The sequence below is a fragment of the Haliotis rubra genome, unplaced genomic scaffold, assembly GCF_003918875.1.
Source record: "Haliotis rubra isolate DU_JTF1 unplaced genomic scaffold, ASM391887v1 Scf241, whole genome shotgun sequence".
Taxonomy (NCBI): Eukaryota; Metazoa; Mollusca; class Gastropoda; order Lepetellida; family Haliotidae; genus Haliotis; species Haliotis rubra.
This window is the reverse complement of record NW_025766459.1, coordinates 1,365,382-1,383,918: the sequence shown is the minus strand read 5'-3', so window position 1 is coordinate 1,383,918 and position 18,537 is coordinate 1,365,382. Positions and strand designations below refer to the sequence as shown.

The following is an 18,537-nucleotide window of genomic DNA, read 5'->3' as shown; positions in this document are numbered from 1 at the left end:
GGTCTCTTATGTAATGAATTGTATCTACTGTAATGGAAAGTGTCTGTTGTCATAAGATGTGTCTGCTGATGAAGGGTCTCTTATGTAATGAATTGTATCTACTGTAATGGAAAGTGTCTGTTGTCATAAGATGTGTCTGCTGATGAAGGGTCTCTTATGTAATGAATTGTATCTACTGTAATGGAAAGTGTCTGTTGTCATAAGATGTGTCTGCTGATGAAGGGTCTCTTATGTAATGACGGGTATCTACTGTAATGGCAAGTGTCTGTTGTCATAAGATGTGTCTGCTGATGAAGGGTCTCTTATGTAATGAATTGTATCTACTGTAATGGAAAGTGTCTGTTGTCATAAGATGTGTCTGCTGATGAAGGGTCTCTTATGTAATGAATTGTATCTACTGTAATGGAAAGTGTCTGTTGTCATAAGATGTGTCTGCTGATGAAGGGTCTCTTATGTAATGAATTGTATCTACTGTAATGGAAAGTGTCTGTTGTCATAAGATGTGTCTGCTGATGAAGGGTCTCTTATGTAATGAATTGTATCTACTGTAATGGCAAGTGTCTGTTGTCATAAGATGTGTCTGCTGATGAAGGATCTCTTATGTGATAAAGGGTATCTACTGTAATGGCAAGTGTCTGTTGTCATAAGATGTGTCTGCTGATGAAGGGTCTCTTATGTAATGAAGGGTATCTATTGTAATGGCAAGTGTCATTAATCTTAATGTTTCAGAAGCGAATGTCCCTGTTTGACAGCTCAGGTTCGTCATCAGAGGATGAGGATGAGAAGATGTTCCGTGTTCGGCCCCAGTATGAAGGGGAAAAGGGCAGAAAGGTATGGATCACTCTAGCCAGGCCTGTTTCAACATTGGTCCTCTTGATTCAGACGTACAGGAAAAACACATGGTTCTGTCTGTTTTATATAAAAGTAATATATCACTGTAATGTGGTTAAACAAAAGTATCCATTGTCATATGCTTACAACAACTCTCCATTGTATGTCAGTTGATGGAGTTACAAGCTCGGCTGGGCAGTGATCAACGGTTCCGCTTGGACGAGCGCTTTGTGGAGAGTGACGAGGAACAGGAGAATGGTAGGTGATATGCTGATGTGTATGGGTTGCGATTCCCTGTGCAGAGTTGCATCCCTTGGCTCATCAGAAAACAAGGATTTCTTGTTTGAATCCAAGATTATGCTTCCAGGTTTCTCAGCACCTTACCTAAGCTTGTTGGTTACTCCAGCCCTTCCCCCCACATTAAGCTGACATGTTACCATACCTGAGCTTGTTGGTTACTCCAGCCCTTCCCCCCACATTAAACTGACATGTTTCCTTACCTGAGCTTGTTGGTTACTCCAGCCCTTCCCCCCACATTAAACTGACATGTTACCTTACCTGAGCTTGTTGGTTACTCCAGCCCTTCCCCCCACATTAAACTGACATGTTACCTTGCCTGAGCTTGTTGGTTACTCCAGCCCTTCCCCCCACATTAAGCTGACATGTTACCTTGCCTGAGCATGTTGGTTACTCCAGCCCTTCCCCCCACATTAAACTGACATGTTACCTTACCTGAGCTTGTTGGTTACTCCAGCCCTTTCCCCACATTAAACTGACATGTTACCTTACCTGAGCTTGTTGGTTGCTCCAGCCCTTCCCCACATTAACTGACATGTTACCTTACCTGAGCTTGTTGGTTACTCCAGCCCTTCCCCCACATTGCTGACATGTTACCTTACCTGAGCTTGTTGGTTACTCCAGCCCTTCCCCACATTGCTGACATGTTACCTTACCTGAGCATGTTGGTTTACTCCAGCCCTTCCCCCACATTAAGCTGACATGTTACCTTACCTGAGCATGTTGGTTACTCCAGCCCTTCCCCACATTGCTGACATGTTACCTTACCTGAGCTTGTTGGTTACTCCAGCCCTTCCCCACATTAAACTGACATGTTACCTTACCTGAGCATGTTGGTTACTCCAGCCCTTCCCCACATTAAACTGACATGTTACCTTACCTGCTCCAGCCCTTCCCCCACATTACATGTGACATGTTACCTTACCTGAGCATGTTGGTTGCTCCAGCCCTTGCCCCCACATTAAACTGACATGTTACCTTACCTGAGCTTGTTGGTTACTCCAACCCTTCCCCCCACATTAAGCTGACATGTTACCTTGCCTGAGCATGTTGGTTGCTCCAGCCCTTCCCCCCACATTAAGCTGACATGTTACCTTGCCTGAGCATGTTGGTTGCTCCAGCCCTTCCCCCAACATTATGCTTCCAGGTTTCTCAGCACCTTACCTAAGCTTGTTGGTTACTCCAGCCCTTCCCCCCACATTAAGCTGACATGTTACCTTACCTGAGCTTGTTGGTTACTCCAGCCCTTCCCCCCACATTAAGCTGACATGTTTCCTTACCTGAGCTTGTTGGTTACTCCAGCCCTTCCCCCCACATTAAACTGACATGTTACCTTACCTGAGCATGTTGGTTACTCCAGCCCTTCCCCCCACATTAAACTGACATGTTACCTTACCTGCTCCAGCCCTTCCCCCCACATTAAGCTGACATGTTACCTTACCTGAGCATGTTGGTTGCTCCAGCCCTTCCCCCCACATTAAACTGACATGTTACCTTACCTGAGCTTGTTGGTTGCTCCAGCCCTTCCCCCCACATTAAGCTGACATGTTACCTTGCCTGAGCATGTTGGTTGCTCCAGCCCTTCCCCACATTAAGCTGACATGTTACCTTGCCTGAGCATGTTGGTTGCTCCAGCCCTTCCCCCAACATTATGCTTCCAGGTTTCTCAGCACCTTGCCTGAGCTTGTTGGTTACTCCAGCCCTTCCCCACATTAAGCTGACATGTTACCTTACCTGAGCTTGTTGGTTACTCCAGCCCTTCCCCCCACATTAAGCTGACATGTTTCCTTACCTGAGCTTGTTGGTTACTCCAGCCCTTCCCCCCACATTAAACTGACATGTTACCTTACCTGAGCATGTTGGTTACTCCAGCCCTTCCCCACATTAAGCTGACATGTTACCTTGCCTGAGCTTGTTGGTTGCTCCAGCCCTTCCCCACATTAAGCTGACATGTTACCTTACCTGAGCTTGTTGGTTGCTCCAGCCCTTCCCCACATTAAACTGACATGTTACCTTGCCTGAGCATGTTGGTTACTCCAGCCCTTCCCCCCACATTAAGCTGACATGTTACCTTACCTGAGCTTGTTGGTTACTCCAGCCCTTCCCCCCACATTAAGCTGACATGTTACCTTACCTGAGCTTGTTGGTTACTCCAGCCCTTCCCCCCACATTAAGCTGACATGTTACCTTACCTGAGCTTGTTGGTTACTCCAGCCCTTCAGTACTAAGTACATACAGCGCACTGCCTGTGCAGCTGGGGTACGTGTCATCTCGCCAGCTCAAAACTTTGTTGAGAACCCGTTAACGTACGTGCATCTCGCATTTCGCGCTGTTTCTTTAGTTGCCAATGCGCCCTTGTAACAAACTGGTAAAACTTTTTTATTTTGGTTACACAAATTATGCAATTTCTTCCTAGAGTTGGTCTGTTGTTTTTATTGCAGTCAGCGGTGGTTTCATTCTTTTATGTCTGTTTGTTTTTGTGTTTGATTGCAATTCATCGGTATCATTTTGTCTCAAACGGACTGTACATTGTACCTGTAGGTTCAGTAAGAGTCAGTGTTATATAACAGTGTTTCAACTGTTGCACGTTGTACCTGTAGATTCAGTAAGGGGCAGTGTTATATAACAGTGTTTCAACTGTTGTACATTGTACCTGTAGGTTCAGTAAGGGTCAGTGTAACACAACAGTGTTTCAACTGTTGTACATTGTACCTGTAGATTCAGTAAGGGGCAGTGTTACACAACAGTGTTTCAACTGTTGTACATTGTACCTGTAGATTCAGTAAGGGTCAGTGTTATATAACAGTGTTTCAACTGTTGTACATTGTACCTGTAGATTCAGTAAGGGTCAGTGTTATATAACAGTGTTTCAACTGTTGTGCGTTGTACCTGTAGGTTCAGTAAGGGTCAGTGTTACACCACAGTGTTTCAACTGTTGTACATTGTACCTGTAGATTCAGTAAGGGTCAGTGTTATATAACAGTGTTTCAACTGTTGTACATTGTACCTGTAGATTCAGTAAGGGTCAGTGTTATATAACAGTGTTTCAACTGTTGTACATTGTACCTGTAGATTCAGTAAGGGTCAGTGTTATATAACAGTGTTTCAACTGTTGTACATTGTACCTGTAGATTCAGTAAGGGTCAGTGTTATATAACAGTGTTTCAACTGTTGTACATTGTACCTGTAGATTCAGTAAGGGTCAGTGTTACACCACAGTGTTTCAACTGTTGTACATTGTACCTGTAAATTCAGTAAGGGTCAGTGTTATATAACAGTGTTTCAACTGTTGTGCGTTGTACCTGTAGGTTCAGTAAGGGTCAGTGTTACACCACAGTGTTTCAACTGTTGTACATTGTACCTGTAGATTCAGTAAGGGTCAGTGTTACACCACAGTGTTTCAACTGTTGTACATTGTACCTGTAGATTCAGTAAGGGTCAGTGTTATATAACAGTGTTTCAACTGTTGTACATTGTACCTGTAGATTCAGTAAGGGTCAGTGTTATATAACAGTGTTTCAACTGTTGTACATTGTACCTGTAGATTCAGTAAGGGTCAGTGTTATATAACAGTGTTTCAACTGTTGTACATTGTACCTGTAGATTCAGTAAGGGTCAGTGTTACACCACAGTGTTTCAACTGTTGTACATTGTACCTGTAGATTCAGTAAGGGTCAGTGTTATATAACAGTGTTTCAACTGTTGTACATTGTACCTGTAGATTCAGTAAGGGTCAGTGTGATATAACAGTGTTTCAACTGTTGTACGTTGTACCTGTAGGTTCAGTAAGGGGATGTGTTGTGCTATATTCAGACAGTGTTCAAGAGGTTTCCACTGTGTTCTGATCTAAGGTAAGAATGATTTGGAGAGGGCTACGAGGACCTTATTCCAGAATCATCAGCCGGAGAGAGGAGCTAACTATTGCCTCTCACCTATTTGTGTGTAGTTGTAGGGGATGCTGACGTAGAGCTTGTGTGTAGTTGTAGGGGATGCTGATGTGGATGTTGTGTGTAGTTGTAGGGGATTCTGACGTGGATGTTGTGCGTAGTTGTAGGGGATGCTGATGTGGATGTTGTGTGTAGTTGTAGGGGATACTGACGTGGATGTTGTGCGTAGTTGTAGGGGATACTGACGTGGATGTTGTGCGTAGTTGTAGGGGATGCTGACGTGGATGTTGTGTGTAGTTGGAGGGGATGCTGACATGGATGTTGTGTGTAGTTGTAGGGGATGCTGATGTGGATGTTGTGCATAGTTGTAGGGGATGCTGATGTGGATGTTGTGTGTAGTTGTAGGGGATGCTGATGTGGATGGTGTGTGTAGTTGTAGGGGATTCTGATGTGGATGTTGTGTGTAGTTGTAGGGGATGTTGATGTGGATGTTGTGTGTAGTTGTAGGGGATGCTGACATGGATGTTGTGTGTAGTTGTAGGGGATACTGACGTGGATGTTGTGTGTAGTTGGAGGGGATGCTGACATGGATGTTGTGTGTAGTTGTAGGGGATACTGACATGGATGTTGTGTGTAGTTGTAGGGGATGCTGATGTGGATGTTGTGTGTAGTTGTAGGGGATGCTGATGTGGATGTTGTGTGTAGTTGTAGGGGATACTGACGTGGATGTTGTGTGTAGTTGTAGGGGATGCTGATGTGGATGTTGTGTGTAGTTGTAGGGGATACTGACGTGGAAGTTGTGTGTAGTTGGAGGGGATGCTGATGTGGATGTTGTGTGTAGTTGTAGGGGATGCTGATGTGGATGTTGTGTGTAGTTGTAGGGGATGCTGATGTGGATGTTGTGTGTAGTTGTAGGGGATGCTGACGTGGATGGTGTGTGTAGTTGTAGGGGATGCTGATGTGGATGTTGTGTGTAGTTGTAGGGGATGCTGACGTGGATGTTGTGTGTAGTTGGAGGGGATGCTGACATGGATGTTGTGTGTAGTTGTAGGGGATGCTGACGTGGATGTTGTGTGTAGTTGGAGGGGATGCTGACATGGATGTTGTGTGTAGTTGTAGGGGATGTTGATGTGGATGTTGTGTGTAGTTGTAGGGGATGCTGACGTAGGGGATGCCGATGCTGAGAGTGAGCGTGCGAGGGCTCTGCGTATCCTGGAGGAGGTGGTTGGGAGGCATCCCATGGCGAGGCTGCAGAAGCAGGAGACTCAGAGGAAGAAGTTCAAGTGAGTTCCCTCCAGACAACTGCACTGACTCTTTGGCCGTCACTGGGGAGAAAACAGCAACATCAAGTTGTTTGATTTTTTAGAGGTAGACAACTACAGTGATGCTCTGTGGTTGGATCAAAGTTGTTTGACCAGATACCTCTATAATTTACTTCTTTGATGGGCATTTTAGAAGTTGAGTTGATGAAGAATGATGACAATGTTTATGGATATACAACAGAATATATCACAGAATAAAGAAGTTGTATATCCATAAAAATTGTCAACATTCTTCTCTATAATTTAGTATAAACTTCGTCATGTTTTGGGATACGTCAAGATGCAGTTTTTACTAAATCCTTTCAAATTCACCACTATAATGATTACTTGGTACATAACGATGTGTTGTATTTTCGAACACTTCTTCATTTGCTCACCATTTATCTCACCATTCACCTCACCATTTAGCTAACTATTTATCTCACCATTCAACTCATTATTCATCTCACCATTCACTTTACCATTGATCTCACCATCCAGCTCACCATTCTTACTACCATGCAACTCACCATTCACCCTTCCATGCAACTCACCATTCTGCTCACCATTAACTCACCATTCACCTCACTATTCACCCTACCATGCAACTTGCCATTAACCTCGCCATTCACCCTACCATGCAACTTGCCATTAACCTCGCCATTCACCTCACCATTTACCCTACCATGCAACTCACCATTCAACTCACCATTCACCCTACCATGCACCTCACTGTTCAGTTCACCATTCAACTCACCATTCAGCTTGTACGAGATGCTACAGTTTGTGTGTTATTGAGCTGGTGTAACATTTCAACATGTGTTGAGACTGGTGCCACTTGGTCTGGGCGACACCTGTGTTATGCTACCACTTATCTGACATGTGTTGAGACTGGTGCCACTTGGTCTGGGCGACACCTGTGTTATGCTACCACTTATCTGACATGTGTTGAGACTGGTGACACTTGGTCTGGGCGACACCTGTGTTATGCTACCACTTATCTGACATGTGTTGAGACTGGTGACACTTGACTGGTGACACTTGGTGGGCGAGGCGGGCCTGTGTTATGCTACCACTTATCTGACATGTGTTGAGACTGGTGACACTTGGTCTGGGCGACACCTGTGTTATGCTACCACTTATCTGACATGTGTTGAGACTGGTGCCACTTGGTCTGGGAGACACCTGTGTTATGCTGCCACTTATCTGACATGTGTTGAGACTGGTGACACTTGGTCTGGGCGACACCTGTGTTATGCTGCCACTTATCTGACTTGTGTTGAGACTGGTGCCACTTGGTCTGGGCGACACCTGTGTTATGCTGCCACTTATCTGACAAGTGTTGAGACTGGTGACACTTGGTCTGGGCGACACCTGTGTTATGCTGCCACTTATCTGACATGTGTTGAGACTGGTGCCACTTGGTCTGGGCGACACCTGTGTTATGCTGCCACTTATCTGACAAGTGTTGAGACTGGTGCCACTTGGTCTGGGCGACACCTGTGTTATGCTGCCACTTATCTGACATGTGTTATTATCTCCTGCAACATGTCTTTGCGGGAGTTATTAAAATGGACTCTGTCACATAGATTGGTCTAGTGGTGTACTGGTGCCATTTGGTAGTTCGGGAATTCTGAATAAAATATTTTTGGCGTTTCCATTGCAACAAGTTTGACTTAGACTCAAATTGGTGGTAGTGCTCTTTTCCGGAGCAGAACTCTAAAACTGTTAAATGTTTCTTCACCAAACTTGGCACATACATACATCTGGTGGTGTACTGGTGCCTTTTGGTAGTTTGGGAATTCTGAATAAAATATTTTTGGCGTTTCCATGGCAACAAGTTTGACTTAGACTCAAATTGGTGGTAGTGCTGTTTTCCGGAGCAGAACTCTAAAACCGTTAAATGTTTCTTCACCAAACTTGGCACATACATACATCTGGTGGTGTACTGGTGCCTTTTGGTAGTTTGGGAATTCTGAATAAAATATTTTTGGCGTTTCCATGGCAACAAGTTTGACTTAGACTGAAACTGGTGGTAGTGCTCCTTTCTGGAGCAGAACTTTTAAAACCTTTCAATATTCTCCTTCCACTTTTCTATATACACACCAAAACATTTGACATAATCAATACTCGTAGACATAATCATGAAGAGTATTTTGCCATTGCGGGGGATATTGATGACTTTGTCTCCTTGTTATTAATTGTATGTCTTTCACTAGGGACATGAGCACCCTCCACTTCGACCCAGCATGCGAGCAACATAGACAGCTGGAGGTACAGGCATCTCCAAAGGAAAAGATTAAAAAAAAGAAAGGTTCAAAAATGAAGTAAGCTCAATATACATTTTCTGCTAATGCCATCCGTTTGTATGCTTCTTGCAGCTCTACCTATTTAGTTGTTTCTACATGCTGCCAAGTATTAGCGCTGTGTACTGTTTGAGGTCATCTGCTTGTGTGTAGGATGACCTGTTTGAGGTCATCTGCTTGTGTGTCTGATGACCTGTGTTTGAGGTCAGCAGCTTGTGTGTATGATGACCTATGTTTGAGGTCATCTGCTTGTGTGTCTGATGACCTGTGTTTGAAGTCAGCTGCTTGTGTGTATGATGACCTGTTTGAAGTCAGCTGCTTGTGTGTATGATGACCTGTGTTTGAGGTCATCTGCTTGTGTGTATGATGACCTATGTTTGAGGTCATCTGCTTGTGTGTCTGATGACCTGTGTTTGAAGTCAGCTGCTTGTGTGTATGATGACCTGTGTTTGAGGTCAGCAGCTTGTGTGTATGATAACCTGTGTTTGAGGTCAGTAGCTTATGTTTATGATGACCTGTGTTTGAGGTCAGCAGCTTGTGTGTCTGATGACCTGTGTTTGAAGTCAGCTGCTTGTGTGTATGATGACCTGTGTTTGAGGTCAGCAGCTTGTGTGTATGATGACCTGTGTTTGAGGTCAGTAGCTTATGTTTATGATGACCTGTGTTTGAGGTCAGCAGCTTGTGTGTATGATGACCTGTGTTTGAGGTCAGCAGCTTGTGTGTATGATGACCTGTGTTTGAGGTCAGCTGCTTGTGTGTGTGATGACCTGTGTTTGAGGTCAGCAGCTTGTGTGTATGATGACCTGTGTTTGAGGTCAGCTGCTTGTGTGTGTCATGACCTGTGTTTGAGGTCAGCGGCTTGTTTGTATGATGACCTGTGTTTGAGGTCAGCAGCTTGTGTGTATGATACCTGTGTTTGTTATTCTTATTACAGGGAAGCCGAGACCCCAGAGATCGTTGTCCCAGAGGTCAGCAAAGAGCGTTTTTTCGAGGTGAGCTCTGCAATCCAGAACGTGTTCCACAAGACGCATGATGACAAGGCAGCAGCATCCGGCTTTTCTCTCATGGCAGCCTTTGGAGGACACAGTCAGACCGATGCCCATTGTGAATCTAAGGGTGAGTTGTTGGGCATGGCGGTCTTTTGGGGACAGAAGCAGACAGACGGTTCAGAAGCAAATCTCCAGTTTGAAAGAGGAAGATGTGGACGTCTTGTAAAATTCCAGTCTCAGTAGGTGATGTTTGTACAGACCTAGAGGAGGATCTAGAGGTTGGTCAGGGCTGCTGACTGGATGCTTGTACAGACCTAGAGGCTGATCTAGAGGTTGGTCAGTGGTGCTGAATTATTGACCAGTTGCCAGATAAGAGCCTTTGGTAGATGTTGATGTTGATGTACAACTGATTTGTTTTATTTCCTAGAATACAGCACACATGAGGTTACAGCATCTTCTGGTGCCATGAATCCTTGGCAGTCCCGGTTTTCTGTTGATGTCACTGATGACTCGACTGATGATGAGGAGGAGCAACAGAGTTCGGTGCAGTCACCTCACACACACAGCGGGGTGTCTCTTGACACCAAGTGGACATTTTTCTTCTCTGAAGATGACAACCGTCTGCAAGGTAGGCAGATTCATCATGAGTCACTTTGTGCACAGAATTGATTCTTCAAGTTAATATTGTTTATTTTTTTAATGCACTTTTGCTGAAGGCGTTACCTGAAATGTTGCACAGGGGCAGTGAAAACTTCATGTTTGTTTATTCCAGAGGGCATGGAGTTTTTCAAGAGACCACAGGACTTCGACTCTGTGCTAGAGAAGTGGAGGGAACAAAGACCGAAGCTGATTGAGGTAATGAATGTAGCGGGAATTGAAGGTGTTGCATGGGAGGGGGAGGGGACAGTAATGCAGAGATGCATGGGAGGGTATCCTCCCATTCAAAATGTACATACATGTTTTATGAGAAAATTATTACCTGTAAAGAAAAGTACCCCATTGTATATGCTTTTTGGTGCATTAGGTAGAGCCTCACTATTACTGTTGATGTGAAAACTTGTATGTTAACTTTTGGGTCGAAAAGTATTCACAGCTGTAGCTGGATTTCATGTACAGAGAATATTTTTAATAACATTGGTTTAAGTTATGTATGGCTTTCACAGTCTCCTATTTCATCTTCCTGGATCAATAATACAGCTCATTCAATATTAAATGCCAATGCTATTCAAATCTGGAGATCAGAGGGGGAAAATTCACAAAAAGTTCGGACATGTTCTCTCTTGAAATCTCAATTTGAATTTGAAAAATATCTAACGTCCCTAACCTTTAATAAAGTTATCCCCTTACTCCAGTTTTGTACTGCCTGTCACCGTGTACCACCATGATAAAGGAAGATGGAATAGGATACCAAAAGATGAAAAAAATGTAAATCATGTTGTATAAATGATGTGGGTGATAAGTTTCATTATATTTTTAAATGTACATATTTTAGAAAAGAAAGATCAGTGTGTATACCAGCTTCCTTTATAAAACCCCCAAATATATTAAAATTTAAATCACCCTGTACATGTTAGATATCTGTTATGGAAAATCTCAGGTCAGTAAATTCTGTAAATATATCATGCAGATTGTAAAATCTTTTGGCCAACTGCTATTCTGCCATAATATTATCATTTGTTGTCATTTGGACCTCATATGCCAATGATATCGGCCTGAGTGAAATAAAGTTCTGTTATGAGAAATATCCAATTGGGACATTTCCATTTATATATGATATTGCCCTAATTAATCCCTAGTCAAGTGTCTGACAGCTGGGATGTCTAACTAATGGGAGTAAATCCATGGGAAGGGGAAGTAGTTGGGGAGGGAAGGTGTCAGTAATGGAGAGGTTCAGGGGAGGTGGGGGTGCAAGTTGGAGGTGGGGACAGTACTGGAGGGGGGAAGTAGTAGGGAAGGTGTCAGTAATGGAGAGGTTCAGGGGAGGTGGGGTGCAAGTTGGAGGTGGGGACAGTACTGGAGGGGAAGTAGTAGGGGAGGGAAGGTGTCAGTAATGGAGAGGTTCAGTGGGGGTGTGCAAGTTGGACTGACTGACTGACTGAGTTTGGTGTCAGTAATGGAGGGTTCAGGGGAGAAAGGGTGCTTTTAGGGATATTCCAGCAACATCAATTGGCGGGGACAGGGGAAATGGGCTTCACACATTGTGCCCATGGGGGGGGGTACAAGTTGGAGGTACTTAGGGCGTGATGAGCCAACGCTGGAGACCATTAGGCTACCCCACCGCCCCGGTGCAAGTTGGAGGTGGTGACTACTGGAGGGGAAGTAGTGGGGGAGGGAAGCTGTCAGTAATGGAGAGGTTCAGGGGAGGTGGGGGTGCAAGTTGGAGGTGGTGACAGTACTGGAGGAGGAAGTAGTAGGGGAGGGAAGGTGTCAGTAATGGAGAGGTTCAGGGAAGATGAGGGGGTGCAAGTTGGGGTTGGGGGCAGTACTGGAGGGATGACCATATTTGTTGACATGAATACATTGTGTTTATCTTCTGTTAGTCATACCGGGAAAAGTGGAGGAAAGCTGTTAAAAACAAGAGGAAACTGCAAAAAACATCGGTGTGGCACAGTGGCGGCCACCAGACTCCAAGCAGGAGGGTCAAGGTCAACAGAAGATGATTCTGATCAGCTCGAGATATTGTTCAATAAATGTTCCACATTTGATCTTTGTTGTTTCTGAGTCAACGCTATTGAGTCAACTGGAGTCGGGGATGTGTTCATGCTATGGATGATATGATGATACAGGGGATCTGTGACCAGGGGTGAGTTGAGTGTGGTGAGACACAGTCCACAAGAGGGAACTGACAGTCTGTATATGTAGACCCTGTCTGGGAGATCTGTGACCAGGGGGTGAGTTGAGTGTGGTGAGACACAGTCCACAAGAGGGAACTGACAGTCTGTATATGTAAACCCTGTCTGGGAGATCTGTGACTAGGGGGTGAGTTGAGTGTGGTGAGATGCAGTCCACAAGAGGGAACTGACAGTCTGTACATGTAAACCCTGTCTGGGAGATCTGTGACCAGGGGGTGAGTTGAGTGTGGTGAGATGCAGTCCACAAGAGGGAACTGACAGTCTGTATATGTAGAACCCTGTCTGGGAGATCTGTGACCAGGGGGTGAGTTGAGTGTGGTGAGATGCAGTCCACAAGAGGGAACTGACAGTCTGTATATGTAAACCCTGTCTGGGAGATCTGTGACCAGGGGGTGAGTTGAGTGTGGTGAGACACAGTCCACAAGAGGGAACTGACAGTCTGTATATGTAGACCCTGTCTGGGAGATCTGTGACCAGGGGGTGAGTTGAGTGTGGAGAGACACAGTCCACAAGAGGAACTGACAGTCTGTACCAGGGGTTGATTGAGTAAACCCTGTCTGGGGAGATCTGTGACCAGGGGATGAGTTGAGTTGAGTGTGAGAGACACAGTCCACAAGAGGGAACTGACAGTCTGTACATGTAAACCCTGTCTGGGAGATCTGTGACTAGGGGGTGAGTTGAGTGTGGTGAGATGCAGTCCACAAGAGGGAACTGACAGTCTGTATATGTAAACCCTGTTTGGGAGATCTGTGACCAGGGGGTGAGTTGAGTGTGGTGAGATGCAGTCCACAAGAGGGAACTGACAGTCTGTATATGTAGACCCTGTCTGGGAGTAACACTACCGAAAGTCAATCTGAAACAAGTTCTGATCATGCATGTCACACGGCTGATGGCACTCTGAAACCTGTTCTCGTCAGGGTCATGCCAGTCACTGGACGTATACATGCACCACACTTATAGTATATATGCTCTTGAAAGGTAGGTGACCAACGTCATGGGCCACCAACTTACGTCATGGGCCTCCAACCAACGTCATGGGCCTCCAACCTACGTCATGGGCCACCAACCAAGGCGCTGGCCTTATATCGCCACATTGAGAGACATACGCTGTGCCTCGCCGTGTGAATGACTGTTTGACAAATCGTGGAGTTATTGCGCACTTCTGACCCTTAGACCTCATCTTTGAAGTTTACCATCTGACCCCTATCATCGTTCAAGATTGTTGGTGGTCATAACATCACTTCCGGTTGTATTGTGTTTCCAATTCGTTCAAGTTTATCATACAACTAGGACTAGTATTCATTTGAAAATACAACAGTACAACACTTATACATTAACACTGAACATTGGTGCCATACAGCCTTGGCTTTATAACCATATAGGATGCACAATTTCTACAATAAAGCATTCCAGTTAATGTCAATTTCTTAGTCTTCATACTAAGTATGCTCTGCAAGAAAAAAGAGAAGAAACGTCAAATTTATTATAGATGTGTATTTCAAGTATCAAATGTATATTCAACAGACAGTGATAGATTGTTGCAAACTATCATTCATCATTTCCACTGACCTAGGTTCCGTATGATGACACATAAAACAGTAGATCTTCAAGGTGAAGTTCATCTATGCTCAATATCTTGTACGACCATCATGCGAGTCCAAGGGTGAGAAGAACAGTCGTCCGTGGGAGCAGACCGATGTGAATGCTCCCTTTCTGTCTGTAGTGTTGGTGCCATCTGTTGGAGTGTCTGTAGTGTTGGTGCCAACTGTTGGAGTGTTTGTAGTGTTGGTGCCAACTGTTGGAGTGTTTGTAGTGTTGGTGCCAACTGTTGGAGTGTCTGTAGTGTTGGTGCCAACTGTTGGAGTGTCTGTAGTGTTGGTGCCAACTGTTGGAGCGTCTGTAGTGGCTGCTGACGTGCTCACTGTCGTTTATCCAGTGCATCCAAAAATGTTGGAGAGAGTTTACAGCTGCGGACCTGGAAGACCATGACGTCACCCTGGAAGACCATGACGTCACCCTGGAAGACCATGACGTCACCCTGGAAGACCATGACGTCACCCTGGAAGACCATGACGTCACCCTGGTGTTGCGATTCTTCAACCAATTCTCTTTTCAGTCTTATCGTATCAGTTCGGACGTTGTCAATCAAATAACGTTCGCTTGTTGCGAAGTGGGAAGGACATAGGCCTGGATCTCACCCGTCCCGTCGAAGCATGATCTTAACTTTTGTTAACCGGACAAGCGATGTTTGTACCTACTCGTCATGCTCGTTTGTTGTGGCGCCTCTCACGTGGCTGTTTTCTTGCGAGTTTACAATCTTTTCACCACATTTATGCTCTACCTCATTCTTTCAAAACAAATCAATCCAAACCCATGTCGAAATGACCAATTTTCTGATAGATATCAACAGCGCCTTGTCAGATATTTGTACTTCTTTTGCGTTTTAGTTTTTGCAGAGAATATATAGAACAGAGAACTGACGAAAGAACACCAAACAACATTCCAGTAGAAAAGACTGAACCATGAACCGACACAAACGGAAACCATGATGACGTCATGACCAACTGAACGTTACTTTTGTCTGATATGTATGGGCAGAAGTCAAACCGCAAGGAATGTTCGATACCCCTGACTAAACACTGATGTTCAAAATGAATAACCTTCAAACATATGACTTTCATGTTATTACTGGCAACTTGTTTAGTTGCCATATCTGATGCCTTCTTACTTCAACCATTGCAGTGGACCTGTGTCGGTTTGTAACACATTCGCCCTTCAGTTTTCTTCTATGTGATTTTATCAGAATGTTGAAACAAGACATTTGTCAGATGACAGGCGTGGCGGTCACAGATAACACCAGCCTTGCGAGAAGTGCCGTCTGCTCAGGTTTGATAAGATTTTATTTTCGCAAAACACAATGGCGTCTGACGGTGTTGGAAAATCTGTGATCTTTCTGACCATCTTTGTTGCCCTCAACACCACCGCCCTCGTTGTGGTGTCTTTCCTGCAGTTCAGCAACATGAAGAGCCTCCAGCTTCAAGATTCAGATCTTCAAAGTGACCTTGAATTACTACTGCACGACGGTGAGCATGGTGTTAGTCTCGTGTTTGAATTGTCGTCTGGTGTGAAGCGCGATGTGGCTGAGTCACTCGCCCGCAGCAGGCGATCAGGTTTGGAGGATGTGTTCCTAAGTCTCCTACAGACGGAAGAACGTGTCATTGAGCGACACTGCAAGAACACCACCAAGGTCTGCAAGCAGGGTGAGAAAGGGGAGACAGGCGCACCTGGTCAACAGGGAACCAAAGGGGACAAGGGCGTGGCCGGACTGAAGGGGGACGAAGGGTACCAAGGTCCAGAGGGAGACAAGGGCACCTCGGGTCCACCGGGGGAAGTGGGCGCTGTGGGGGCAACAGGTCTCATAGGAACCCCCGGGGCTGTCGGACTGCCAGGGGAGAAGGGCGACCAAGGCTTGCAGGGAGTGCGGGGGCGGAAGGGAGAGGCTGGAAGCCCGGGGGTGAAAGGAGACGCTGGGGAGAGAGGTGCACAAGGAATCACAGGTCAGGCTGGCTCTAAAGGCGAGGCGGGATCGACAGGAGTTGATGGGGACCCTGGCGTGGCTGGTGTCAAAGGTGAAACCGGAGACGTGGGCGTGAGGGGCGGTGACGCCGACAAGCTGAAGGGAGGGTGCGAGTGCCTCAAGAAGCCGTCAATATTTGGACCAGACAGTGAGAAGCTGGTTGTACCGTACGGTGGCGCGGCGACACTCAACTGCAGCTCAAGCGGCGTCCCTCCGCCAGACATCACGTGGGTGGGGAATGGAAACAAAGCTATATCTTACACTATACCCGTTGTGACGTCATTCGACTATCATACGTACCAGTGTGTTGCCTCGAATGTGTTTGGTACGGACACCAAAAATATCACGATTAGCCGCACATGATGAAAACTTGTGAACCTGATGATCGGAATAAAGCGTCTGCTCGATGCGTTTGGAGTGGTATGTTTCACCCGTCCTGTACATCCGTGTCAGGGTAGACTGCTAGGGCACCTGTCGTCTCTGTACAATCATATTCCGTATATTACTGAGGATGCAGGCATCATGGATATATTGATTACTGCTATTAACCTCTTCAGTTCAACTATATATGTTGCTAGTGTCCGTTTGGTTTGGTTGTTGTTTAACGCCACATTAAAAAATATTCCAGCTATATGGCGGCGTTCTGTAAATAATTGAGTCTGGACCAGACAATCCAGTGAGCCTGACAACCCGATCCTGTCGATCTGCCTCTTAGATACGATGATATGTTGCTGAAGTCATGAATTCTAACCACGGATCCTGTCACGGGTTGCTGGACAAGCATAGGTTGAACGGGTGAATTCTAACCTATCTTCACGTCTACATTTATCACACAGACAGAACGGGTGACACCTACAGTCTACATTTACACACAGACAGACAGACAGACAGACAGACAGACAGAGAGACAGACAGACACTCAAACAGACAGACAGAGAGACAGACAGACAGAAGCACACACATGAACATCCTGTAGATGCCCGTAATAAAACAGCCAAGGTAGACAGCATATCAGCCCTCTTAGACCACTAACAAAAGTTCCCCAGCCATCAAATCCAGTTTGATAAAATCGAAATCATATATCAGGCCCCAGTCACTGTCGTCACCTGTTAATTTCAGTGTACTTGCGTGAATACATCAGGTTCCAGTCACTATCGTCACCTGTTAATTACAGTGTACTTGCGTGAATACATCAGGCCCCAGTCACTGTCGTCACCTGCTAACTTCAGTGTACTTGCGTGAATACATCAGGCCCCAGTCACTGTCGTCACTTGTCAACCTCAATGTTACTCTACGAGGAGCCGTGAGAGGACTCTCCACAGAAAGAGTCAGATCCTGGTCTACCTCAATGTTACTCTCCCAGGAGCCGTGTGAGGACTCTCCACAGAAAGAGTCAGATCCTGGTCTACCTCAATGTTACTCTCCCAGGAGCCGTGTGAGGACTCTCCACAGAAAGAGTCAGATCCTGGTCTACCTCAATGTTACTCTCCCAGGAGCCGTGTGAGGACTCTCCACAGAAAAGGTCAGATCCTGGTCAACCTCAATGTTACTCTACCAGGAGCCGTGTGAGGACTCTCCACAGAAAGAGTCAGATCCTGGTCTACCTCAATGTTACTCTACCAGGAGCCGTGTGAGGACTCTCCACAGAAAGAGTCAGATCCTGGTCTACCTCAATGTTACTCTCCCAGGAGCCGTGTGAGGACTCTCCACAGAAAGAGTCAGATCCTGGTCTACCTCAATGTTACTCTACCAGGAGCCGTGTGAGGACTCTCCACAGAAAGAGTCAGATCCTGGTTTTCCTCAATGTTACTCTACCAGGAGCCGTGTGAGGACTCTCCACAGAAAGAGTCAGATCCTGGTTTTCCTCAATGTTACTCTACCAGGAGCCGTGTGAGGACTCTCCACAGAAAGAGTCAGATCCTGGTCAACCTCAATGTTACTCTACCAGGAGCCGTGTGAGGACTCTCCACAGAAAGAGTCAGATCCTGGTCAACCTCAATGTTACTCTACCAGGAGCCGTGTGAGGACTCTCCACAGAAAAGAGTCAGATCCTGGTCTACCTCAATGTTACTCTACCAGGAGCCGTGTGAGGACTCTCCACAGAAAGAGTCAGATCCTGGTCTACCTCAATGTTACTCTCCCAGGAGCCGTGTGAGGACTCTCCACAGAAAGAGTCAGATCCTGGTCTACCTCAATGTTACTCTACCAGGAGCCGTGTGAGGACTCTCCACAGAAAGAGTCAGATCCTGGTCTTCCTCAATGTTACTCTACCAGGAGCCGTGTGAGGACTCTCCACAGAAAGAGTCAGATCCTGGTCAACCTCAATGTTACTCTACCAGGAGCCGTGTGAGGACTCTCCACAGAAAGAGTCAGATCCTGGTCAACCTCAATGTTACTCTACCAGGAGCCGTGTGAGGACTCTCCACAGAAAGAGTCAGATCCTGGTCTACCTCAATGTTACTCTACCAGGAGCCGTGTGAGGACTCTCCACAGAAAG

At 45.8% G+C, this 18,537-nt stretch overlaps 2 protein-coding genes across 2 annotated transcripts in view; both read left to right on the top strand.

Moving 5' to 3' along the window:
- Positions 1–12,314, top strand: part of LOC124278778 (nucleolar protein 8-like) — a 34,960-nt gene extending 22,646 nt beyond the window's left edge. Inside the window, exons 9-16 of the mRNA XM_046714553.1 lie at positions 730–831; positions 1,002–1,089; positions 6,163–6,298; positions 8,536–8,643; positions 9,557–9,738; positions 10,039–10,239; positions 10,384–10,466; positions 12,152–12,314. Coding sequence (XP_046570509.1) covers positions 730–831; positions 1,002–1,089; positions 6,163–6,298; positions 8,536–8,643; positions 9,557–9,738; positions 10,039–10,239; positions 10,384–10,466; positions 12,152–12,271 — 1,020 coding nt within the window. The 3' untranslated portion in view covers positions 12,272–12,314. The remainder of the gene's footprint in view (positions 1–729; positions 832–1,001; positions 1,090–6,162; positions 6,299–8,535; positions 8,644–9,556; positions 9,739–10,038; positions 10,240–10,383; positions 10,467–12,151) is intronic.
- Positions 12,315–15,301: 2,987 nt separating this feature from the next.
- LOC124278777 (collagen alpha-1(XXV) chain-like) lies at positions 15,302–16,455 on the top strand. The gene has a single exon (XM_046714552.1). The coding sequence runs from the start codon at positions 15,381–15,383 to the stop codon at positions 16,401–16,403; it is 1,023 nt and encodes a 340-aa protein (XP_046570508.1). The 5' UTR covers positions 15,302–15,380; the 3' UTR covers positions 16,404–16,455.
- The last annotated feature ends 2,082 nt before the right edge of the window (positions 16,456–18,537 follow it).

Bases quoted from the DNA above. Each gene is read 5' to 3' on its own strand.
- LOC124278777 (XM_046714552.1), top strand. From the start codon at position 15,381: ATGGCGTCTGACGGTGTTGGAAAATCTGTGATCTTTCTGACCATCTTT.